The sequence below is a fragment of the Mustelus asterias genome, chromosome 1 (assembly GCF_964213995.1).
Source record: "Mustelus asterias chromosome 1, sMusAst1.hap1.1, whole genome shotgun sequence".
Taxonomy (NCBI): domain Eukaryota; kingdom Metazoa; phylum Chordata; class Chondrichthyes; order Carcharhiniformes; family Triakidae; genus Mustelus; species Mustelus asterias.
Genome location: NC_135801.1, coordinates 109,530,917 through 109,558,003, shown reverse-complemented (window position 1 = coordinate 109,558,003; position 27,087 = coordinate 109,530,917). Strand labels below are relative to the sequence as shown.

At 42.9% G+C, this 27,087-nt stretch overlaps 1 protein-coding gene across 3 annotated transcripts in view; it reads left to right on the top strand.

Annotated features, from left to right (window-relative positions):
• Positions 1-3,392: 3,392 nt before the first annotated feature.
• The window catches only part of LOC144496002 (protein YIPF5-like), a 49,125-nt gene continuing 25,430 nt past the window's right edge, over positions 3,393-27,087 (top strand). Inside the window, exons 1-3 of one of the 3 annotated variants that reach the window (XM_078216947.1) lie at positions 3,393-3,530; positions 8,243-8,368; positions 15,354-15,523. In XM_078216947.1, coding sequence (XP_078073073.1) covers positions 8,256-8,368; positions 15,354-15,523 — 283 coding nt within the window. In that variant the 5' untranslated portion in view covers positions 3,393-3,530; positions 8,243-8,255. The remainder of the gene's footprint in view (positions 3,531-8,242; positions 8,369-15,353; positions 15,524-27,087) is intronic. The other 2 variants (XM_078216957.1, XM_078216966.1) reach the window with 2 other exon arrangements.

The following is a 27,087-nucleotide window of genomic DNA, read 5'->3' as shown; positions in this document are numbered from 1 at the left end:
TACTATTCTTGGATGGCATTTTTGTTTTCTACAGTGAAAACAGACACAAAATACCTGTTCAATACATCTTCCATTTCTGTGTTTTCTATTATTAATTTTCAATTTTCACATCTAAAGGAATAACATTCACTTTAGTCACACTTTTTTCTTTTAAAATGTGTAGAAATTTATATAAGAATCTCCGAAGAAGAGTCATATGGACTCAAAATGTTAACTCTATTGTCCTTCTCCACAGATATTGCCAGACGTATTGGCTGGAATTTTACCGCCCCTGCCCACCATGTGAATCAGAGCGGGCGAGGGGCGGAACATGGAAAGGTCCATTGACCTCGGGTGGAATTTTACAATTTTGGGACGAGTGAGGCCATAAAGTCCCTCCCGTTCAGTTTTTCCAGCATTTTCTTCTTTTGTTTCAAATTCCAGTATCTACAGTATTTTGATTTTATTATAGAAAGTCATATTATCTGCTTTCATTTTCTAGTTGGTTTTCTCCTCTACTCTTAATTTCCCCCTCATTTTTTTTAGTTATTCTTTGCTGGTTTCCAAAACCTCTCCAATCTTCCATACTACCAATAATATCCAGATTATTATATGCTTTTCTATTTAATTTGATACCACCCCTAACTTTCTTTATTAACCAGGGATGGTGCATCCTTCTCATAAGAGTCTTTCTCAACAGGATATATTTTTGGTGAAAGTTATGGAATAATATATCTAATAATAATATCTCCTTAAAACGTTTGCCACTCCTACCTTTTAGCTTATTTTCCCAGTTCACTTTAGTCAGCTATGCCCTTGAGGGCATCCTTGTAATTGCCTTTAAGTTTAAGATACCATTCTTATATTCACTCTTCTCACCCTCAAACTGAATGTGAAATTCTATGATGTTATGATCACCGTTGCTTAGAATATTCTTTACTACAAGGCTGTTACTTAGTCTTCCCTAATTGCAGAATACAATGTCTAAAAAAGCCCGCTCTCTTGTTGGCACTAGAATGTACTATTCTAAGATAATGTTCTGAATACACTCTATAAACTCACCTTCCAGGCTACCATTCTCAATCTGATTTGTCCAATCTATGAGAAGATTAAAATTGCTCATGATCATTGCAGTAACCTTCTTACAAGTCCTCATTATTGCTGCCTTAACATTCTGTCTTACAATGTAGCTATTGTTGGGAGGCAGGTAAACTACTGCCACAAGTGACTTCTTACCTTTGATATTTCTTATCCTTGCAAACACTGATTCTACATCTTGAACTTCTGAACTAAAGTCATCGCTCTCGTCCACACTAATATTTTCTTTAATTAACAGAGCTATCCCTCCACCATTTTTTTAGTTTCCTGCCCCTCCAGAATGTCAAAGAACCTTGACTAGTCAGGTCCTAGCCTTGGTCACCTTTCACCCACATCTCTGAAATGGTTATCAAGATATTCATGTTTGTCTGTATTGGTACAACCAATTCATCCGCTTTGCCACAAATGGTGTGCACATTCAGATACCTTTCACTCTGAACTTTTAACAATGATTGCAAACTCTGGCCTTCTTTTCTGGTAAACTCTAAGCGTATCTGCTTCTCACTTGAGTGGCTCCTTGCACCATGGCGCCTTGGTCAGTTCAGCTACCCTGCAGATCCTGCTCAGATCCATAAAAGTTGCAAGAACCTCAAACCTGTTGAATTTTGGCAAGGGCTGAGGCTTCTCCACTTCTCGATCTCCATACTGCCTTTTCACAGACACAGCCTCCTGTCTCTGACTACAGACAAAATCAGAAGACCCTAGCTGTAGGTGTGTGACTGCCTTCTGGAACAAAGGGTGAAATTCTCTGGTGCGCTGGGTGGGCGAGGAGAATTCTACGGGAATCCCAAAAATCAGCATTATGCCGATGTGAAATTACAGTGGGACCTTCAGATGTTGCCCTTCACAGCGGATCAGGAATCCCACCGGAAGCCTGCGTGAAACCCATTTTCATCCCACTAATGGGATCAAACCTGTCAAGACCCTTTAGGCTCTTGCTTAGGATGCCAGTGTCCCCAACTGCCAAAGCAAATCTTCTTCACCAAGCTCAAGGAAGGCTCCCGAACAAGAGGAGGACAAAGGAAGTGCTTCAAAGACACCCTGAAGGCTCTCCTCAAGAGATGCAACACAGCTGTCAAAGCTTGGGAGACCTTTGCTCAGAAGAGACCTACTTGGAGGAACCTCCTGTTTGAAGGGACACAATTCTTGGAGAACACCCGATGGCAAGGAGCCTGAGAAAGGAATCTCAGTAATCTAGAACCCAAGGACCTAACCCACCTCCTGGAAACACCTGGCAGATGTGCGGTTGGAGATGTGGCTCTAAGATTGGGCTCATCAAATGGTCTTTCTTGCAAAGGAAATGGGGTATAAGAGTAAATATATCTTGCTGCAATTATATAGAGTTTTGGTGATAGTATACTGGATTAAATTGCATTTGGAGGCGTGCAACCATGGTTCACTTGATTGATTTCTGGGATGAAAGGGTTATCTTATGAGGAGAGATTGAGTGGAATGAGCTTATTTTCTCTGGAGTTCAGAAGAATGAAAGGTGAAATAATTGCAATGTGTAAAATTGATATAGTAGATGCCGAGAGGCTGCTTCCTTGTCTGTGGAGTTGAGAATCACGGGTCATAATCTTAGGTTAAGGAGTTGACCGGGTAGGCCATTTAGTACTGAGATGAGGAAAATTTCACTCAGATGTTTGCGAGTCTTTGGAATTCTCTAGCCCCGAGACATTTCAGTGATCCAGGGTTCAAGGACCAAACCCACCTCCTAGTGTCGTCATTAACTACATTCAAAATGATACTGACAGATTTTTAGAGACTAAAGTAATCAAGGGATATGGTTGGAGGTTGGAGGAGCCACACTCTTGCTGCTGACTTCCTTAGTGAAAGTGGAGTTGATATAAGATCACCTGTGATCCAACAGAATGGTGGAACAGTTTTGGGAGCTATGTGGCTTCTTCCTGCTCCTTTGGATTATTTTACATAATAGCTATCCCAGCAAAAATACAAATGCACAAGTCACAATTGCTGGTTATATATTTATTCATTTTTGCTTGAACTTTTTGTGGCACACTCTTGATTTTAATTTATTAAATTTCACTTCTCCCCTACATTTGTCTCTCCATTTAATTTGCAAAACTGAATGGGGTAGTTTAATAATTATATGGAGAAACATTTCTCTAAACCTTTAGTTCTATAATAGTTTAGATAAGTAAATGCAATGATTGACATGATGGATGCTTGTAAATTCACAGTATGAAAAAATCCAAATGATTACATTTAAATTTAAAATGTTTACTGTGGATGTTAAATTGCAAGTGACAGTCTCTGTTAAATTTGGTTACCTATTTGACTGAAGTCTATAATTAGAGCTTTATAAATAGCATAAAGACTATCTTGCCTACCGGTCAATCAGTGTTTAGTCTCTGCTTGTTCGACACACTTTCTTAATGCTGTCGAAGTAAAGGATTTACTTTTCATTGGTGTGAACATTTGATTTACTTGAGGTGTGTATGATTAACAATTTCACAATGAAGACTTTAGAAATATATCTTTTCTATTTATTTGTTGAGCGAGAACTTGGCAATTAACACTGGCAAGATTATCATTAGTAGAAATGTCAACACCACTAACACATTCTGTAAAATCATATTAAGTATTTGTTTAAGCCTGCTTCTAGATTTCTCACCGCAATAATGCATGTGTAAGAATTTTAAAATGACAGAAAAAGAGATAATTAGTCTTTGGAGAACTAATTTAATAAATTTATTTTCAGACGTATCGGTTAATACTGGTCTATACAATGAAGCCACAGGTTTTCTATATTGATTTATTTGAACGATCCAGCGTTTTGTATGTAGTGTTTAAAATGAATACATTTCTTAGTCATGACGGATTTGGCCTATGGCCAAAATTAGTGTTGCTGGCAGAAACAGGTGTTCATGTTGCATGCGGCAAGCTTGATTGCCCAAGACAGAAAAATGTTAAAGTTGAGTGAGGTGGCTGTCGTTTAAAGATATCATTTTATCATTTTAAATAGTCTCTGACTTTAGTTTTGTTGTGAAATTTTAAAGTACAGAATTAGGAAATGGTTATTTCTGAAATCTATTAATTTATTTGTAGTTCATTAGCACTATAAGACTGATGCATCACGAAGATCATGGGAAGGATTTTCTGCACCACCCGGGGCGTGTTCCATGGCAGCAGAGGCAGCCCAGCATTGGCCTGCAGTGGGATCTTCAAAAGGGGCGCAATGACAATGTGCACGGCCTCACCAACACTTAACTCCTCGCCGGTCGGACCTCACACCAGCGGGAATCACAGCTAGTCTCCACCAGCGGAGACCAGATGCGATGACCTTGCTGGGGAGATCAGAGTCCATTGAAGTCCCCAGGTGGTCAGAGGCATGGAGTCATAGAGGTTTACAGCATGGAAACAGACCCTTCGGCCCAAATTGTCCATGCCGCCCATTTTTTTAAAAACCCCTAAGCTATGAGGTGAGATTGAGTAAACGAAGGTTGTTCTCCCTGGAAAGACGGAGGTTGAGGGGCGACCTAATAGAAGTTTATAAAATTATGAAGGGCATAGATAGGGTGAACAGTTGGAAGCTTTTTCCCAGGTCAGAAATGACAAACACAAGGGGTCACAAGTTCAAGGTAAGGGGGGCAAGGTTCAATACAGATATGCGGGAGACGTATTTTACACAGAGGGTGGTGGGGGCCTGGAATGCACTACCAAGCAAGGTGGTTGAGGCAGACACGCTAGGATCATTTAAGACTTATCTAGATAGCCACATGAACAGACTGGGAATAGAGGGATACCAACGGATGGTCTAGTTAAGGACACATGATCGGTGCAGGCTTGGAGGGCCAAAGGGCCTGTTCCTGTGCAGTATTGTTCTTTGTTCTTTGTAATCCCAATTGCCCGCATTTGGCCCATATCCTTCTATACCCATCGTACCCATGTAACTATCTAAATGCTTTTTAAAAGATAAAAATGTATCCGCCTCTACTACTACCTCTGGCAGCTTGTTCCAGACACTCACCACCCTCTGTGTGAAACAATTGCCCCTCTGGACACTTTTGTATTGTAGTTTTAGACTCCCCTACCTTTGGGAAAAGATATTGACTATCTACCTTGTCTATGCCCCTCATTATTTTATAGACCTCTATAAGGTCACCCCGCAGCATGGCCGGGCAGTGCCCATCAGGCAGCACCAGCCTAACACTGCCCACAGGGCACTCTGGCACTGCGCACTGGGTACCATAATTGTGCCAGGAGCAGTGCCAAGGGGGTGGGGCCTGAGTAGTGGTGGAGCCTGAGTAAGGGTGGGTCTATGTCGGGGAAGGCGGGGTGGGGGAGGTAGGGGGAGGAGCTCTGCAGGGGGGGCTTTGCAGACAGGGGGTGATCTGCAGTGGGAATATGCAAGGCGATGGGAAACTGACAAAGGGCAGTTGCCGAGGGGGTGAGCCACGGAGGTGGGTCGTGATGGGAGACTCATTAAGAGGGTCCCGATACTGACAACCTGTGTTGCCATGTTGGGTGGGGGGGGGGGGAGTTACACTGCCACCAATGATGGGCGGGGTGATGTCCATGGGTGAGGGTGGGAGGGTGTTGGCAGGAGGTCTCCCAGTTCACTGGGAGATCATGGTACCTGCGCAATGGTGGGTGCCCCGAGCAGTCTGCAGCCAGTTTCACTGGCGAGATTAGGCTCTGGCCCCCCCAAACTGGTGAGAATTGCAATTCTGTCTAAAGAAGTGACAGCGTCACAAGATCGCATTATCTAACTCACCCAAAAAAACAGATTTGGAACTCTCCCGTTTTCTCACTCTTTCGGCACCTTTTTGTAAGATTGTGCCTGAAGTATCATAACAGTGAGAATAATGAAGCAATCCATGCCAGGTGCAGAGAGGGGGGGAAATCGCTTCTCCCCCATCTCTTGCCCAAAAGCAAGATGTTTTAGACAAGATAAAAACAAAATACTGCAGGAATCTGAAACATAAACAGAAAATGCTGGAAAATCTCATCAGGGAGATTTGGATGACCCTTTGGGGTCATCTAGACTCGAAAGTTTGGCTCTATTCTCTCCCCATAGATACTGTCAGACCTACTGAGATTTTCCAGCATTTTCTGTTTTTATTTTCTATACAATTTACTTTACTGCATCATTCCCCTCTTTTTACTTGTTATCAAAAGGATAGTGTTTAATTTTTGGTTATTAAGGCACATACTACTAATTGGTCTACGATAATTCACCATTTGGCAATAATAGTTGATTTGTGAATCCTTATTAAATATTATTTATTTGTGCATACTTATTGCCCCAAGTGCTTTGCAGGATAATTCCTATGAAGGTATTTCAATCGGTGGCTTAAGAGGACAAGGAAAAGAAATGAATTTCCTGATGGAAGTTTGTTTGATGAATGATTGACACTAAGATGGAGGAGGAAAAATTCATCATTGTCTTTGAAATACTAGTGTTCAGACAATTCTTCTTCATTGTTGAGTGCTGGCTAATGCTGAAGGTGGGAAGCAGAGGTTGGAAGCTTTTGAAACATAATTTGCGGGAAGGATATTATGTGTCAGCTGAGAGGATGGACTGACCGACTTTGAAATAATGAAAAGCAGTGACCTGTATGCAGTAATGGAGTACACTGCAGCAAGATTACAATAAACACCTGTGATATATGATTAAAAATCTCCTCCCTTTGAATAAGGCAATAGAAAATGTTGCAGCTGGGAAAAGAATATGTTGAAGGTCAAAATAAGATTTAAAAAAAACTCTTTCATGGAATGTGTGTTGCTGGCAAGGCCAGCATTTGTCATCTATCCCTAATGGTGGGATTTGGTATGGAAAGATATGAATGGAATAGTGCGACTTCTGGCATTACGAATAAGAGGAAAGGGTGAAGGCTGGGATCTTTTTCATATAGATGCACAACTGCATTATGACTACTCACTGATTTAATTCAAGTGTTGCTCTTGTTCCACTTTGTTTGTTGAAGATTTTTCATTTCATAAGGCTATTGTTATAACAGTCCTAATAAAAGAACATGATAGATAGAAACAGCATTCCATAGAAAAAAAAGTACTAAATACCTTGAGCTAATACCCTTCAAAATCTGACATTATAGGTTACATAGTGTAGTAGCCCAAACATCTCCATTATATTATCACTTACAAATAATTTCCTACAAATTAACTATGAATAATTTGTTAATCACTGCTGATAATCTACAGAATTTAGAAAGTGTCATGGAGTACTTATTCTTCTAATAGTGATTTCAAACGAGGGTGTTGGTAACTGTTGGGGTGAGTTTGCTCATTCCGCCCGCCACAGGAATCGCAGTGGGCAAGGGGCAGACCATGGAAAGGTCCATTGACCTTGGTGGGATTTTCCAGTTTCGGGGCGAGCGCGGCCGGAAAATCGAGCCTAGTATCTTTAATCATGCTTCCTTTTTTGCTGCTATGATGTGCAAAACGGAAACAAAAACAGAAAATGCTGGAAACATTCAGTGGATCAGGCAGCATCTGCGGAGAGATAAACTGAGTTAATTCAGGTCTGATGAAAGGTCACTGAACATTCAGTTTATTTGTCTTTCCATGGATGTTGCCAAACCTGCTGAGTATTTCCAGCATTTTCTGTTTGTATTCCCCTTTGTTGTTCGAAACAGGAAAAATTTCAGTTTGTCAAAAACATAAAGAGATAAATATTAGAGGTGTAGTTTTACAAGCTGATCCCCCTGGCGCAAAGCCCCCACCTACTGAGAGAGAATATCACAAACTTGGCCGTGCATCCCCATAATTGTTTGTCAATTAATGTTTAAAAATGAATAGTCTTAGCCTGAGCTGCATGGTCTGTCAGCATGATGTTTTCTTATCTGTCAGATATTAGAAGGATCTACAAGGAATCCATTTTACTTATGAAGGGTAACTCAGTGTTATAAGGGTAGAAAGCAAGTCATCCCTGATATATAGCGTATAAAGTAATTTCAGTTCAGACAAAGTGTGTGCTTGCCTCTGTAAGTTGATTCTTGCAGTGAGTACAAGTAAAAGATATTAGGCCAGTAGCCTGATTGGCAGTTTTACCACTATTCCACATCCTCCAGCTCTTGAGGAAGATTACATGCACTATTGAGAGTTTGCTCTATCAGTATAATCTGCTGATGAAATGTGATTTCAATCTGGAGGATTTAATTATATGATTATTGTTTTCTAGGAATTCTTTCAGAATGTCTGCTTTTGAACAGTTTAATCCAGATTTTTACCAATCAAATTATGATATTAATGACCAACAAGAAACCTCATATGACTATGAAGGGAGCAGCTGTCCAGATTCAAGTAGGTAAGACAATTTATATAGTTATGTAATATTACATACTTTGTTATTGCAGGGATACAGGTCAGTCAGCCCAACAGTTACATGTCATTTTTTGTTTGCCACATGAATCTCCTCCCACCCTTCAACTAATGCATCACCTTCTATTATTTTTTCCCTCATTTGTTTACTCAGCTTCCCCTTTAATACTTCCCACTATTTGCTTCAACTACTCGTTGTGTTATTAAGTTCCACATTCTAACCAACCTCTGGATAAAGAATTTTTTTTCTGAATTCTTTATTGGATGTATTATTAACTATCTCTTTTTATGGCAGTTAGATTTGGTCCTTCTGCACATGGAAACTTCTTCTCTATATCTACCCTATCAAACCTTTCATAACCTTAAAAACCTCTCTTCCATTCTGCTTGCTTGTCCCTGACGCAGCAAGTTCTGACCTTAGTCACAAGTCTACTATGTGCTCCCTTTCTTAACTTCTAAAAATCCAAATATATTACCTCAACTGCATTACTGCATTTGAAGTTGTCTATCAAGAACAATAAATCAATATTTACATTTAGGTATGGATTTCTACCAAGTCGGACATGTAAAAAAAGCTTGGGGGAAAAAAAATCATTCATTAAAATGTTTACACTTTCTTTAAAAAAATCTCCTTTTTACTACAGCCAATAAAAGTGTCCATCATCCAGACCCTTTAAAGTTTTAATAGGTGACACTGCACTTATCTTGTGTAAATAATCATTGTGAAATTGATAGCATAGTTCCCAGAGCCAGAGTTATCAATCAAGCAATGTTTTCCTAAGGGCTTAGGTGTTTGAACAGGCTAATGGCTTTCTTGGCTCCAGCCAAGCTTCATTATGTATTCTTTGCTGAGAGTGCAGCCAATACTAAAACACCCAAGCTGGAGGGAAAACATTGGTTGATTGACAGCTCAAGCTGTCTGATCTATCCTGAAAATTTAACAATGTTTATTATCATAGAGTAATAGATTCCAACAGTACAGAAGGAGGCCATCTGGCCCATCGAGACCATACCGACCACAATCCCACCCAGGCACTATCCCCATAACCCCATGTATTTACCCTAACTACTCCCCTTGACACTAAGGACCAATTTAGCATTGTCAATCCACCTAACCTGTGCATCTTTGGACATTATTGTTATTGATAAAGGGGTTGTTTGGGAGGGGCATAACTTGCTTGGGTATGAAGAGCCATAGGGGATGGGTGACATGTGATGGCATGGATGGGCACGGGAACTATGTGGGCTGAGGATTGGAGGACCTTTTGTTTTTTATTTTAACTGGGACGAAGTCCCAACGCACTTAGGTGGGCCTTTTAAATAGCCTAATTCCACAACCAGCAGCTCCTGTGGCTGTCTCTGAACTATTTGTGATGTGGAGATGCCGGCGTTGGACTGGGGTAAACACAGTAAGAAGTTTAACAACACCAGGTTAAAGTCCAACAGGTTTATTTGGTAGCAAAAGCCACACAAGCTTTCGGAGCTCTAAGCCCCTTCTTCCGAAAGCTTGTGTGGCTTTTGCTACCAAATAAACCTGTTGGACTTTAACCTGGTGTTGTTAAACTTCTTACTGTCTGAACTATTTGCCAGGTTAGCTGACCCAATCCCAGTGCACACCCATCTCCCCAACAATGAAAATCCGTTCTTGTGGGCACTTTATTCCGAGGAGCCAGGAATTTTCCTGACTCCCGCTACATGCCTCAAGGATCAAAATCCAGGCCACATGATCCCAAAATGATGCTATTTTACTAAGAAACACAGAACATTGTTTCGTCTCTGCAGAAGGAAGCAGGGCTTCAAATGTTTGGAGCCAACTTCAGTCTGAACCCGTTTATCATGATTCTAAGCTATCTTTTTCTACAACAGAAGATTGACACTACTGTGTACCTTTTACAGGCTTCCTTCATGTTACAAATGATTCCTAATGTAGAACTAAATTAAACAAAATTACCACAAGCACTTCGTAGTTGTAAGCAACCTTTACATTTAAAGTACCCTCATTCTCACTATTTTTCCTGTTGTGCAAGTGCTGGAGACAACATTAACCCATGTCCAAATCACCATATATGCCAGCTACAGCAGGAACTTTGTGGCAGAGAAGTGTCTATCAGCTTCATGCGGTCTGCTCCTCCTCTCTACTCTTGCTTGTAACAGGATTTCCAAAGCATCTTTAAGTAAACTTTACTTATCCTGATTAGAAACCTGCACTACTGCAGGTTTGTGCATCATCTTAAGTAGGGATGCTTACTTCATTTAAGAAATGCTACTCTGCATTAATGTATGCATCTCTGTATTAGACAGCCTGCCGATTTCATGCTGAAGCATATGTTTTAGCACACATTAAAGAATTAAAATGAGCGGCTATGAGCTCCCTTTGTGCTACTCAAAAATCAATCTTTGATGAATGCACTAATAGAATGCACTGCCTAAGAATGTGGTGGAGGCAGGTTCAATTCAGGCATTCAAGAGGGAATTATTATCTAAAAAGGTAGAATGTGCAGGGCTACAGGGAGAAGGCAGAAGAGTGGCACAAGCGTGAACTTCCTAACCCACAGCCGCAATCAGTAAGGATAGGCAACAACACCTCCTCCACAATCATCCGCAACACCAGTGCCCCATAAGGCTGTCTCCTCATACCCCGACTATATTCCTTATATACCTTTTCTATACTCCTTATACACCAATGACTGTGAGGCCAAATTCTCCTCCAGCTCGATTTTCAAGTATGCTGATGACACCACCATAATGGGTCGGATCTCAAACAATGACAAGACAGAGTACAGGAATGAGACAGAGAATCTGGCGAACTGATGCGATGACAATAATTTCTCCCTCAATGTCAACAAAATGAAGGAGATAGTCATCGAGTTTAGGAAGCATAGTGGAGAACATGCCCCTGTCGACATCAATAGGGACGAAGTAGAAAGGGTCGAGAGCTTCAAGTTTTTAGGTGTCCAGATCGCCAACAACCTGTCCTGGTCCCCCCAAGCTGACACTATAGTTAAGAAAGCCCACCAACGCCTCTACTTTCTCAGAAGTCTAAGGAAATTTGGCATATCAGCTACGACTCTCACCAACTTTTACAGATGCACCATAGAAAGCATTCTTTCTGGGTGTATCACAGCTTGGTATGGCTCCTGCTCTGCCCAAGCCCGCAAGAAACTACAAAGGGTCGTGAATGAACCTTAGTCCATCACGCAAACCAGTCTCCCATCCATTGACTCTGTCTCGACTTCCCATTGCCTCGGGAAAGCAGCCAACATAATTAAGGACCTCATGCACCCCGGACATTCTCTCTTCCACCTTCTTCTGTTAGGAAAAAGATACAAAAGTCTGAGGGCTCGTACCAACCGACTCAAGAACAGTTTCTTCCCTGCTGCTGTCAGACGTTTGAATGGACTTACCTTGCACTAAGTTGATCTTTCTCTACACCCTAGCTATGACTGTAACAATAAATTCTGCACTCTCTCGTTTCCTTCTCTATGTACAGTATGCTTTGTCTGTATAACTCACCAGAAACCATACTTTTCACTATGTATACTAATACATGTGACAATAATAACTCAAATCAAAATTGCTCCTTTGAAGAGTTGGTGCAGACATGACAGTCTGAATGCCTCCGTCTGTGCGGTAACAACTCCGTAATTCTGTGGTTTCATACTAAAGCATATGTTTTAGCACACATATTAAAGAATTAAAATGAGCGATAATGAGCTCCCTTTGTACTCTCAGGGTGCTTTGTCCATAACCACTCAAATCATTTTAAATTTACATTGTTATAAAAGAGTGCAAATATGTGATGGGTTGACAACACGTGGGTGGCACGGTGGCACAATGGTTCGCACTGCTGCCTCACAGCACCAGGGACTCAGGTCCAACTCCAGCTTTGGGTGACTGGCTGTGTAGAGTTTGCACATTCTCCCTGTGTCTGCGTGGGTTTCCTCCGGATGCTCCGGTTTCCTCCCATGGTCCAAAGATGTGCGGGTTAGGTGGATTGGCCATGCTAAATCGTTCCTTAGTGTCCTGAGATGTGTAGGTCAAATGGATTAGGAATGGAAAATGTGTGGGGTTACAGGGAAAGGGAGGGGAAGAGGGCTTGTGTAAAATACTATTTCAGAGAGTTGGTGCAGACTGAATGGACCGAATAGCCTCCTTCTGCACTGTAGGGATTCTATGATTCTATGAACATGAGTAAGAGGAGCTTATCTTCCCCCGCAGTTAATCTCAGTTACGTTTTGTAATGTTATTCCCTATATGGGATAAGTGCAGCAAAATGGGATTAGCATGCTTTTAGTGATAGTTACTGTTGGTGCAGACACGATGATCTGAAGGGCCTTTTCTGCGCTGTATGACTCTTGACTCTATACATACTCAAGGTCAATATATAACAAGGCTTTTAGATAAACCACTGATAGAAAAGCAAAAAGACTGGAAATCTGAAATAAAAACAAAATGCTGGAAATACTCAACAGATCTGGCGATGTCTGTGGAGAGAGAAGTAAAGTTAACTTTGCAGGTCTGTGATCTTTCATCAATTCTACTTTGGTCATGAAAAAATGACTCTCACTGTACAGGTTCCAGTTGTCAAATCGGCTGAACTGAACAGAATTTAGGAGAATGGACTAAAAAGTCACAGAAATCAATTCAGTATTACTAAGTGTGATTCTCAAGTTATAAAAAAAACATCAGTAATTATACTCTTAACGGAAGTAGGCTGGATGGTTTCTTAGAGCTGAGGGATTTGAGGATTCAAGTTCACAGCAACAGCTCTATTAAAAAAAGATGTTAATGGAATTTAAGATTGATCTCAGGAGATGTAGAATATGAAACCCAAGAGATAATAATCAACCCATATGCAACTTAATGAGAGTTCAGTCAGAGGCTGTGGAGCAAAAGGATTTGAGTGTCTATGTATACAAAACAACTAAAAACCAGTGCATCCATCATATAAAACGTGATCACTATTTGTCTTACCCCCCCTCTCTCAAATGTTCATTTTCTTTTTTATTCTTTTCCCCATTTCCTTCCTCACTCCACCCCTCTTCTTTTCTTCTTCTCCTTGTCACTCAGCCCTATGCAATTTGTCTCTTTTCCCCTTCCCTTCCTTGCTCCAATTATCCCCTCTGCTCTTTGGATAATTGACTTGAATAGGGTTGCCAACCCTCCAGGATTGGCCTAGAGGCTTCAGCAATTGAAGATCAGTCTCCAGGATACCGCCATGTGCAACACTGGAGAAAAATCATTGGGACATTAAAAATATCGTTTCTTTTATCATTTTCTTTGGACATTTCTCTTTACTGGATCTAAAAATATTGAACAAGGGGGAAAAGGTCTGTTTAGTTGACAGTTAAGCATCACTGAGTTGGGTAATGAGTCTTTTTGCTTTCCAATTGGCATAGGAAAGAAGAACTCCCATCTATTGCAAGGATGTATGTATTTGTTAAATAATGGCTGGAGCATGGGGCAAGTCATATGACGAAACCTCCAGGAATACATTTAATCACAGTTGGCAAACGACATTGAACACACTTGGTTCTAACTTTAATGAGCAGCACAATGGCACAGTGTTGTCTCACAGCGTCAAGGAGCCGAATTCAATTCCTGGCTTGGATCACTGTCTGTGCTGAGTCTGCACGTTCTCCCCGTGTCTGCGTGGGTTTCCTTCGGGTGCTCCGGTTTCCTCCCACATTCTGAAAGATATGCTAGTTAGGTGCATTGGCCTTGCTAAATTCTCCCTCAGTGCACCCGAACAGGCACCAGAGTGTGGCGACGAAGGGATTTTCACATTAACTTCATTGTAGTGTTAATGTAAGCCTACTTGTGACTAATAAATACACTTTAACATTAAACTCAAGTGTGCAACATCACAGGAGATTAGTCCTTTAGTCAGCTATTTTAATACTCTAATGGATATCGGGGTTCTCAACCGAGAATGCATAATTGGCTGACAGCCCAGAAATCCATTAGAGTGTAGAAATGCCTGAGCTCCAGGGAAAACATTGCTTAATTGTCATCTCTGGCTCTTTGTTCTATGTTTTCAATTTTGCAATGTTTATTCACACAAAATTAGAGGTTCCAAGTGCTTCCTGTGATTGATAGTTGAAGGATCTGCACGATTGACACTTTTATTGGGTTACAGTAAAAAGGAGTTCTTTTTAGAAAGTGGAAAGTTATCAATGAATAGCAGTTTTTAAAAACTTTTTTTACACATCTTACTGGCACTGAAAGTTCATTGCTTCAAACAGTGTTTTGAGGGCGAATGGGCATGGAAGTGTCATAGCTTGGAATTGAGGGCATGAGGGACCGTAGGGATTGTTTAGGAGGCAGAGCTTGACATGGTGGATTAGGGGTCGTAAGGGATGTGTAGGCAGGCATTACATAGCATTACATAGGCTACAGGGGATCAACTGGGACATAGTTTGGAATGAGGGTAAGAGGAGCCATAGTGGCTGGGAGAAGGAAACAACATGGCATAGTGATGGGTGGGTGGGGGGTGGATGGCGGGGAGGGAGGGGGTGGGGATGCAGAGGGGGGGGAATCATGAGTTGGCATAGATGGAGCATGGGGAGTGTGGGAGGGCTGAAGGGGCTTTCTGTTTTTACTTTAACTGCGATGGATACTCACAGCATCGAGGCGGGCCTTTTAAATGGCCTTTCCTGGCACCCTGCAGCCCCTGTGGCTGTCTCTGAACATTATCCCAGGTTGTTTGGCCTTACTCCAGTCTATACCTGCCCGTCCCCTCCTGTAGTATGAAATCCCATCCTTGCTGGCACTTCCTCCCAAGGTGGGAAGGCTGAACAAGTGATTTTTCCCAACTCTTGCTAACTGTCTCGAGGATATAAGTCCAGTCCATTGTTTTTGTTTTGACACAGTTGACTCTTTCCTTTTGTGCATGTTTTAAATGAATTGTTATGGGTACTTAACATTTTCACTTTAATGAGGACTGATTTTTCTCTGTGCATATCTTACAGTGAATTTGAGAATGGTCATCCACGGCCCAAAATATTTGTTCCTTCAGAAATGACACAATCTTCACAGCTTTATGCAGGACATATCTTACAACCCCAGGAGATGTATACTCCCTTTGGACCATCTTCCACAATATACAGCGACACTGATGATGAAGCATCACTTTTAGAAGGTAATAATTTCAAATGCTAACTCTCAGGATTGGAACATCACAATCTGCACAACAAACACTGTTATATTTCACCACACGGTGAGTTACTGATTTCAGACATGCTAAATGTGAACACTTTGTCCAAAGGGAGGGATGGTAAGGTGGAAAGTCTGAGTTAGTTTCTTTCCATTATTAGTGGCCGGTCATACAAATGGCCTTGGTGCAAATATATGAGAGGGTCTGTGCTCTCAATCAGGACCAAAGGCGTGAGAAAGGCCTGAGACATTTCCTTTTTATTTTAAAGGGTCTGGGAATGTTGTTACTTGGCAACCTCATGGCTCTTAAGCTTAGCAGAATATTGCTTTTATGACAATGTTAATATTGAACTTCAGGTTGTAAATCAGGAAGGATAGTTGTCATATTTTTAGCTTTTATGCCAGATATTTCCTCAGGTTTAACATCACTGTCCAGCAAACCATGTGCCTTCTACTGACCAGAATGTATCATAGAACATAGAACAGTACAACACAGAACAGGCCCTTCGGCCCACGATGTTGTGCCGAGCTTTATCTGAAACCAAGATCAAGCTATCCCACTCCCTATCATCCTGGTGTGCTCCATGTGCCTATACAATAACCGCTTAAATGTTCCTAAAGTGTCTGACTCCACTATCACTGCAGGCAGTCCATTCCACACCCCAACCACTCTCTGCGTAAAGAACCTACCTCTGATATCCTTCCTGTATCTCCCACCACGAACCCTATAGTTATGCCCCCTTGTAATAGCTCCATCCACCCGAGGAAATAGTCTTTGAACGTTCACTCTATCTATCCCCTTCATCATTTTATAAACCTCTATTAAGTCTCCCCTCAGCCTCCTCCGCTCCAGAGAGAACAGCCCTAGCTCCCTCAACCTTTCCTCATAAGATCTACCCTCCAAACCAGGCAGCATCCTGGTAAATCTCCTCTGCACTCTTTCCAGCGCTTCCACATCCTTCTTATAGTGAGGTGACCAGAACTGCACACAATATTCCAAATGTGGTCTCACCAAAGTCCTGTACAGTTGCAGCATAACCCCACGGCTCTTAAACTCCAACCCCCTGTTAATAAAAGCTAACACACTATAGGCCTTCTTCACAGCTCTATTCACTTGAGTGGCAACCTTCAGAGATCTGTGGATATGGACCCCAAGATCTCCCTGTTCCTCCACAGTCTTCAGAACCCTACCTTTGACCCTGTAATCCACATTTAAATTAGTCCTACCAAAATGAATCACCTCACATTTATCAGGGTTAAACTCCATTTGCCATTTTTCAGCCCAGCTTTGCGTCCTATCTATGTCTCTTTGCAGCCTACAACAGCCCTCCACCTCATCCACTACTCCACCAATCTTGGTGTCATCAGCAAATTTACTGATCCACCCTTCAGGCCCCTCCTCTAAGTCATTAATAAAAATCACAAAGAGCAGAGGACCAAGCACTGATCCCTGTGGCACTCCGCTAGCAACCTGCCTTCAGTCCGAAAATTTTCCATCCACCACGACCCTCTGTCTTCGATCAGAAAGCCAGTTACCTCTCCAATCGACCAACTTTCCCTCTATCCCACACCTCCTTACTTTCATCATAAGCCGACCATGGGGGACCTTATCAAATGCCTCACTATAATCTATGTATATGACATCAACTGCCCTACCTTCATCAACACTTAGTTACCTCCTCAAAAAATTCAATCAAATTTGTGAGGCACGACTTGCCCTTCACGAATCCGTGCTGACTATCCTGGATTAATCCGCATCTTTCTAAATGGTCGTAAATCCCATCCCTAAGGACCTTTTCCATCAATTTACCAACCACCGAAGTAAGACTAACCGGTCTATAATTACCAGGGTCATTTCTATTCCCTTTCTTAAACAGAGGAACAACATTCGCCACTCTCCAGTCCTCTGGCACCATCCCCGTGGACAATGAGGACCCAAAGATCAAAGCCAAAGGCTCTGCAATCTCATCCCTTGCCTCCCAAAGAATCCTAGGATATATTTCATCAGGCCCAGGGGACTTATCGACCTTCAGTTTATTCAAAACTGCTAGTACATCCTCCCTCCGAACATCTATTTCCTCCAACCTATTAGCCTGTAACACCTTCTCTTCCTCAAAAACATGGCCCCTCTCCTTGGTGAACACTGTAGAAAAGTATTCATTCATCGCCTCACCTATCTCTACTGACTCCATACACAAGTTCCCACTACTGTCCTTGACCGGCCCTAACCTCACCCTGGTCATTCTTTTATTCCTCACATAAGAGTAAAAAGCCTTGGGGTTTTCCTTGATCCGACCCGCCAAGGACTTCATATTCTGGTATTAAACAGCAGTAACTCCCAGGAATCAATAATGAAGAACCCTTACTTTGCAGAGAGACCAGAGGAATGCAGCAAATGTCTTGACCTAATTCTCCTTTCTACAAATGGGGAATCCAGTTTTTGTGCATTCTCCCAAATTCTAACAGCTTAAGACTTAAAGGTGGAATTTTCCTGCCAGCTGCACTGTATCATCCACTGCAGATTTCATTAAATATTCAGCGGGAAACACACTGGACACTGTTGGGCAGCCTTTGATTTGCCTGCCATTCCATGGCCTCACCATTGCCTTGCCCCAGGCACCATAATTAAAGCATAATCTTGCACACCAAGACTAATGCACTGCAAGGACTTGGGCCCAAAACCGAATAAGACTGCTGTCCCCAAGTTCGATGACACCTACCTGGATCACCTGCTGGACCACCGCAATGCCCTCTACTCCCGCTCCGTCTGCAGCTCCACCAACCTCTCCACTCTGGCTTGGGAGGTGGTGGCAACGGCAATGAGTGGCAACTCACCACACGAGTCATTCAGTGCAGAAAGAGAATGAAGTTCTCATTCGTGCCACCAGGTTAAGTCCATCAGGTCATTACTCTTACCCCATGGATTCACCAGCCCATCACACATTCACATTGGTCTCACACACTGCTACATCAGGGGACATCACTGCTCACTCTCACACACACCTTCACATCTCCATCAACTTCATATCCTCTGGTGCTCGCATCCTTATCCTATCCATGGCTCTGTCAGTCCTGGGGGAACAAGATGTTGAGTTTTCTCTCCCTTCATGATCTCTCATCTCTACACTCGAAGCCGTGACCCCATTGTGAGCACAAATATGTCAATAACCTGGATGAACCTTGTCTCCCCATCTTGAAGCCTCTGAAACAGTGTGATATAGAAACGCTCTCTGCCCTCAGCCCTCATAACACCCCAGTTTTGTATGAACCCTCCCTTTTCCCCAAGTGCAGGTCTCATCCTGTAGCCCCTTGTGCTGCCACAACCCAAATCACCAATGCCCATTTCCTGTGTTGGGACCTCACCCTGTGGAGGTTTATAGAATTATAAGGAATTTTTACAAAGTGAATGGGAAACTTCTGCACCAAATACAATCAGTCTAGATTGTGTATGAGCGACCACGTGCTGGGGTTGAACAACAACTTGCATTTATATAGCACCTCTAACATCATAAAATGTCTTAAGGCAGTTCACATAAGCATTATTAAACTAAATCTGATCCCACATCACATGAGAAGACAATAGGACTGGTGACCAAAAGCTTTTTTTTATATTTGTTCATGGGATGTGGACATTGTTGGTTGGGCCAGCATTTATTGCTCATCCCCTGAGGGCAGTTGAAGGTCAACCACATTGCTGTGGATCAGGAGTCACATGGATGCCACTCTGGGTAAGGACAGCAGATTTCCTTCACTGAAGGACATTAGTGAACCAGGTGGGTTTTCACAACAATCGACAATGGTTTCATAGTCATCATTAGACTTCTAATTCTAGATTTTTATTGAATTCAAATTTCACCATCTGCTGTGGTAGGATTTGAACCTGGGTCCCCAAAGCATTTCCCAGGGATTCTGGACTACTAGTCCAGTGACAATACCACTACGCCACTGCCTCCCCTTAAGGCTTGGCCGGAAGAGTAGGTTTTAAGAAGTTTTTTAGAAAAGGAGAAAGAGTTGGAGAGATTGAGAGAGGAAATTCCAGGTCTTCAAAATCTAGAGAGCCGAAGACATGGCCATTAATAATGAAATGATGAAAATGGCTGCCTTCCAGTTCAGAGGTGGAAATGCTATCAGATTAGCCAAACTAGCCATGCAATTGTTGTATTATCCATGGAGACATCAAGTAGAGAATACTACTTTGGTGAAAGGGTGAAAACAGGCATTGAATGTATTAATAAGAAACAATTGTTTGAAAGTCTGGGTTTAGCACACAATTGATGATTATCATGATTTAAACACAATTGTGAATGGGGTGGCACGGTGACACAGTGGTTAGCACTGCTGCCTCACAGTGCCAGGGACCTGGGTTCAATTCCAGCTTCGGGTCACTGTCTGTGTGAAGTTTGCACATTTTCCCCGTGTCTGCGTGGGTTTCCTCCGGGTGCTCCGGTTTCCTCCCACAGTCCAAAGATGTGTGCGTTGGGTGGATTGGCCATACTAAATTGCCCCTTAATATCAGGGGGATTAGGAGGGTAAATATGTGAGGTAATGGGGACAGGACCTGGGTGGGATTGTCATTGATGGGCCAAATGGCCTCCTTCTGTACTGTAGATTCTATGAGAGTGCTAAATTGGGCATCCATACATTTAATACTCCAATACTGGCTGGAATCAATTTTGGTGAAACAGTATATGTAGACTCCACACAGCCACTTCCATTGAAGTTGTAGAGTGGACTGGTTGGCAGTCAAATGAACATTTGAGCATATCTCTGTGAATGAGAGAGAGAACAAACAATTCCTCCAATGCAGCACCAGAGGTTCTAATGGAGGGGGTCCTGAGGAGGAGGAATGTCCTCTACCAGCATGGGGGATAGGAGGCCACAGAGACAATGAATGAGGCACAATGGGAGGGTATCACTCAGGAGGAGTTCAGACAAATGAGGGGGGATCTCATAGAGACTTATAAAATTCTAATGGGACTAGACAGGGTAGATGCAGGAAGGATGTTCCCAATGGTGGGGGTGTCCAGAACCAGGGGTCACAGTCTGAGGATTCAGGGTAGACCATTTAGGACGGAGATGAGGAGACATTTCTTCACCCAAAGAGTGGTGAGCCTGTGGAATACATTACCACAGGAAGTAGTTGATGCCAAAACATTGAATGTATTTAAGAGGCAGCTGGATATAGCACTTGGGGTGAACAGGATTAAAGGTTATGGGGAGAAAGCAGGATTAGGCTATTGTGTTGGATGATCAGCCATGATCGTAATGAATGGCAAAGCAGGCTCGAAGGGCCAAATGGTCTCCTCCTGCTCCTATTTTCTATGTTTCTATGGGGGCGATTCTCCCAAAAGTGCTGAATTGGTGGGAAAACTGTTCTAGCTCACGACTGTTTCCTCAGTCCAACTTCACACTCGAATCTCTGCACTGTGCACTGCAGAGGTCATAATTGAGAAACTCGTTAAAAACCCAGGGGGCCGGGGCCTATTCGCGCCGGAATCTGACAGTTCTGGAACTCTGCGCATGCTCAGTAGCCCCAACCTGTCAGTCTCCCTGTTTGCTGGTCAGCTCTGGGAGATGTGTATGCGTTCCCGGTGCATGCACAAATCCCAGTAAAAGGCCAACGATGCGTATCTCCCAGCCCGACCCGCCAGAAAAGTTGCGGGTCGCGATGGGAGAATTGCCCCTTATGTTTCTATGTGGTGACAGCCAAATGCCCTGCCTCAAGGATATGAATCTAGTGCTGCAAGAAATATAATCTCCCAATCAAGGTAAGATCCTATTTCACAAACACATCACTCTGTACTGCCACTATCAGCATCAGAACTTCAACACACTTCATCCACCATGAAACTATATACCAACATTAACTCACTATTCACATCCCGCAATATTGAATCTTTACAGCCACTATTCACAGTGCAGGTGCAGCTCACAGCTCTTCAACCATGGAGAGGAATTACACACACACTTAAACACATCTGCCAAACCACTCATTCAGAATCACCACTTCCAGGACAATACAGCGCATAACAGGCATTCATAGGACATTGTTTTCATTTCTTCTTTCATGAGGATGCAGTTACTACTGGCTGTGCCAGTATTTATTGCCCATCCTAATTGCCTTGAGAAGATGATGATGAGAACCACTGCAGGCCATGCAGTGTAAGTAATCCACAAAAGGAGTTCCAGGAATTTTACCTAGTTTTACAGTGAAGGAACGGCGTTATCTTTCCAAGTCAGGATGGTGTGCAGCTTGGATGGGAACTTGCAGGTGATGATGTTCCCATGCACCAGCCAGCTTTGTCCTTTGGGATGGTAAAGGTTGTGGGTTTGGAAGGGGTTGAGAAAAAAGCTTAGTGTGTTACTACATTGCATCTTGTACATGGTACATACTCCTACCGCTATGTGGAGGGAGTGAATGTTTAAGGCGATGAATGGGGTGCCAATTGAGCAAGGCAATTTGTCCTGGATGGTGTCGAACCTCTTGAGGGTTGTTGGAACTGCGCTCATCCAGGCAAGTGGAGAGTATTCCATCACACTCCTGACTCGTGTACTTGTGTCTTGTAGATGGTGGACAGGCTTTGGGAAGTTGACAGGTGTGTTACTAGCCACAGAATTCACAGCCTCTGACCTGTCTTGAAGCCACAATATTTATATGGCTGGTCCAGTTTAGTTTCTGGTCAATGCAACCATCTTGAACTGGTGCAGTCCATCAGTATTGTTCGGAAGAGACTTTGGCCCAGTCACGGTGAACAGGGATGCAGCCTCATAAGCATGAAGTTTAATCGTCCGTCAGTCCCTAAATGAACCTCCAAGTGGTCACAAGCTTCAACTCTTTTATTAAGATGGTTCTTCACTTTAAACATGGACTAGACTGGTGTTTTCACTATATCGGCAGTTCTTTAATGTCTAATGTATAGAGGAAATTTTGCCCTGTCAATACATAAACATTTTAAGTCCATTTAACAGTTCGAACTAGAATCAACCCACGAAGGAACAAAATGAAACATTAAAACAATTTGTTTTCCATCTGTACCTAACTAACGGCACCTAATCCCTCATCAAATTAATTTTTAATGGATCGCATCAGCAAATTACTTTGCAAAGACACGCAGGTATATGTCTCTATTCCAAAGATGCTGACCCAAACATAACTCTTGACTACTTTGTACCAGCTTTGTTCAATTGCTTTTAATAAATCATATTCATGGGTTTTCATGATATATCTTTCCATTTAATGCTAAGGGGAAAGACATTATTGCACAACTTGCTTTTCATGAATAGTATATTTGATCTTAACAGCTTTTCATGAATGATACCTTTATCCATGTAAGATACTTTCACATATATTTTAAATCAAATCAAGCAACTGGCAGTTTGATTATCACACCTATTGTCCTTTTGTGATGACTGTAATAAGCACCAAGATCATAAGAAAAAAATGCATTGAAGGGCATTATAAATCTACTTAACCTCACTACTAAGAGTTCCAATTAGTTATTTACTAGGATGGCAGCATCATTGTTATTTATTTTCTGTTGTCTGACAAAAGAGCAAAGCTCTGTGCTTAGAATATACATTTAGCAACTTTGAAACTGAACAACATGCTCAACTGGTTACTTCACTCACTTTTGTGACAGCTTGCACACTTACAAACAGAAGAAGCTGTCTGGCTGTTCTGTTTAAATTGAATTGGGTTAAAATGTACAAACAAACATTCTCAGGTGACGGATTTCTCTCGTGTCCCTAAACCTATGAGTAATTTTCTGTCTTTGATAAGAAAGTTGGCATGTCCAAATTAGAGACTGAAATTGACAAGCTGGATTAATGGGAGTTTCAGACTCTGTTAATTCCACGTTGTCTCAGAAGGCATTGGGTGTCTTACTCGGGTAAGAGATCTGACTGGAGGCAAAGATATTTTCTTAAAAGTACTTTTATTTATATAACTGACTCTACACAAATTTACAGAATGCCGAGATGGAACTAGTGCCCCTCTTTTAGATTCTCCTCTCTCTCTCAATGACATTATTATGACATAGCTCCCTATGGACATGTCCAGTAACTATTATTTGTGTGGTGTTAGAATTAACCATTTACTTTACATCCCCCTTATCCCAATATTATCATGTGCACATCCTCCTACATCTTCCCAAAAATCTCTGTTTTTAAAGGGATAGTCTCCTTGGTGGTTTGACCAATCTCTCTGAACACGTGCAGTGTTCCTTTAGGGCTTTTGTGGATCTGTTCAGTGCAAACTCATTCCCCAAAGCTGTCGCTCCTTAGAATATGGCTTTAGTGCCGCAAGATTTGAATGGCTTCAGAGGTAGCGTAATGTAGCATTGTACCTTTATCCAATGGGGATAATAATTCATAACCATGAAAAATACTTCCCCTTTGAATTCATATAGGTCCATCCCGAGGTGTTCCCATAGTCTGGATGGGAAAGAGGAGGGCTGACGAGGTTCTTTCTGCTCCTGTCTGGAAAAAGCACAAGTGACGCAGTTGGAGACGTTGGGTGGAATTTTCCCAAAACAAAAAAAAACGGCGAGAATATTGGAGTGATCCATGCTGGCCTCTCAGGTGCACTCCACAACACAATCCTCCCATACGCAATCACTTTTTTTGAGATTTGGGAGGTTTGCTCTGGGACTGGGGGGGGCGTGGCCTAAACATGCCAGTGAGCCTGGCTTCAGAACGCTTAGGTTCCATTTCGCAAGAGTGCCCCAATCTCACAGTGCACTGGGAGACCTCTTCCTTCACCTAGTGACAGTGAAGGAACGGCGTTATCTTTCCAAGTCAGGATGGTGTGCAGCTTGGATGGGAACTTGCAGGTGATGATGTTCCCATGCACCAGCCAGCTTTGTCCTTTGGGATGGTAAAGGTTGTGGGTTTGGAAGGGGTTGAGTAAAAAGCCTAATGACTTGCTACATTGCATCTTGTACATGGTACGTACGCCTACTGCTATGTGTCAGTTGTGGAGGGAATGAATTTTTAAGGTGATGAATGGGGTGCCAATTGAGCAAGCCAATTTGTCCTGGATGGTGTCGAACCTCTTGAGGGTTGTTGGAACTGCGTTCATCCAGGCAAGTGGACATCGGGACCAGCTCCCTTAATCGGCAGCATGTGCCTCAACCCCTTCCCTGACATGGGTTGCTGGCATCAGGGCACTTGGGCCCTCCTGATGTGTGAACGCCGACGTGCCCACTACACCCCCCATGACCCCCCCTACATAGCCCCATCATGTCACCCACTCAGGCTCCACCCCCTCAGCACTGCCTCTGGCACATTGGCAGTGCCCAACTGGCACTGCCAGGATGTTCTAGTGGCCACTGCCGGGGTGTCCAGTGGGCACTGCCATTGTGCCAGGTGCACTCCGCCAGGTGGGCACGGCCTAATGGGCACTGCTTGGCCATGCCCCCAACCACCTGGGGGCTTCAACAGCCACCAACCCCCTCCCGGCATGCGTGGGGTGCATGGGGTCCTTGATTATGCTGGCAGCTTTGCTGAGGCAACGGGTATGCAGACAGAGTCAATGGATGGGAGGCTGGTTTGCGTGATGGATTGGGCTACACTCACGACTTTTTGTAGTTCCTTGTGGTCTTGGGCAGAGCAGGAGCCATACCAAGCTGTGATACAACCAGAAAGAATGTTTTCTATGGTGCATCTATAAAAGTTGGTGAGAGTCGTAGCTGACATGCCAAATTTCCTTAGTCCTCTGAGAAAGTAGAGGCGTTAGTTTTCTTAACTATAGTGTTGGCATGAGGGGACCAGGACAAGTTGTTGGTTATCTGGACACCTAAAAACTTGAAGCTCTTGACTATTTCTTCTTCATCCCCATTGATGTAGACAGGGACAAGTTCTCCACTACGCTTCCTGAAGTCGATGACAATCTCCTTCGTGTTGTTGACATTGAGGGAGAGATTATTGTTGCCGCACCAATTCACCAAATTCTCTATCCCATTCCTGCACTCTGTTCCGTCATTGTTCAAGATCCGACCCACTATGGTGGTGTCATCAGCAAACTTGAAAATCGAGTTGGAGGGGAATTTGGCCACTTAGGTGTATAAGGAGTATATTAGGGGGCTGAGAACACAATCTTGTGGGGCACCGGTGTTGAGGATGATCGTGGAGGAGATGTTGTTGCCTATCCTTACTGATTGTGGTCTCCGAGTTAGGAAGTTCAGGATCCAGTCGCAGAGGGAGGAACGGAGGCCCAGGCCATAGAGTTTGGAGATGAGTTTCATAGGAATAATGGTGCTGTCAATGGCATTTCACATTGATGGCACCCCATTCCCCTGGGAAACTCGTGGCGGGGCTGCGCTGTTGGTGGGACCTTGCGTGAACAGCTGGAAAATTCTGGCCATAGTGTCTCTGACATTTTTATTTTTATTTTACTGTTGCATCCAGCTGACCTTTGACATTTAGTTTGATTCCTCCTGGACCTTGGAGTTAGATTATGAAGATTGCAGGATAATCTTTTGCAGCCACTGAACTCTGTCTGATAAAGCTGAGATTTCAGCTCCTGTATCCAATTTAAATTCCCTATAATGCCCATTGACTTCAATGTTAGCACTCCAGTATTGGCTTTTCTTTCTTTTATTTCCCCGAGGAAGGTGATTTCCTGGTTGTCTGGTGCCTGTATTTCTTTTGCAGAGCTTCTTTGAAAATAATTTTATTTTCGCTGTGCAGACATGGGTTTTTTTGAACATACTGTTTTAAAATAACCAACCTTGCCACACCCATGACGTTGTGAAGTTCAGGCGTGACATTCTGCACATCTGTGGACCTTCTTCCCACCATAGCAGGGGCATGGAAGAAAGGGTTGTTGTCCTTTCAGCAAACTTCCCCGGCTGCTGCCAAGACATATATTCATTTTTACACTGAGAAAGCTGAATGGCATCATCAGGCCGTTCCGGCAGGATTTCTCCCTCATTCCCTACAAAAGCTTGATTTTGCCTTAGCTCCCCGGCCTGCCTGGCCTCTTGTACAACTTTAGTTCATGTTGAATCTTCCCGAAATTGTAGAATGTTTGATAAGGTTTCTTCTAAAATACAAAATCACTTATCAAATCAGCTATTAATGTTCCATACTCACAATTGTCAGCTAAATCATAGAGATTTGGGTGGCACAATGGTTAGCAATGCTTCCTCTCAGCTCCAGGGACCTGGGTTCGATTCCAGCCTTTAGTGACTGTGGGGTTTACACGTTCTCCCCGTATCTGCGTGGGTTTCCTCCAGGAGCTCTGGTTTCCTCCCACAGTCCAAAGATGTGCAGATTAGGTGGACTGGCCATGCTAAATTGCCCCTTAGTGTCCCAAGATGTGTAGGTTAGGGGGATTAGTGGGGTAAGTAAATGGGGTTATGGGGATAGGGCCTGGGTAAGATGCTCTGTTGGAGAAACGGTGCAGGCTCGATGGGCCGAATGTCCTCCTTCTGCACTGTAGGGATTCTATGATTCTATGATAATGATGTGCCTCAGAGAGAGTGATGAGTGAGAAGAATTTAAGAGAGGAGCAGTAGCTCTATCCTGATTTCCTGTAGTCTTGTCTAT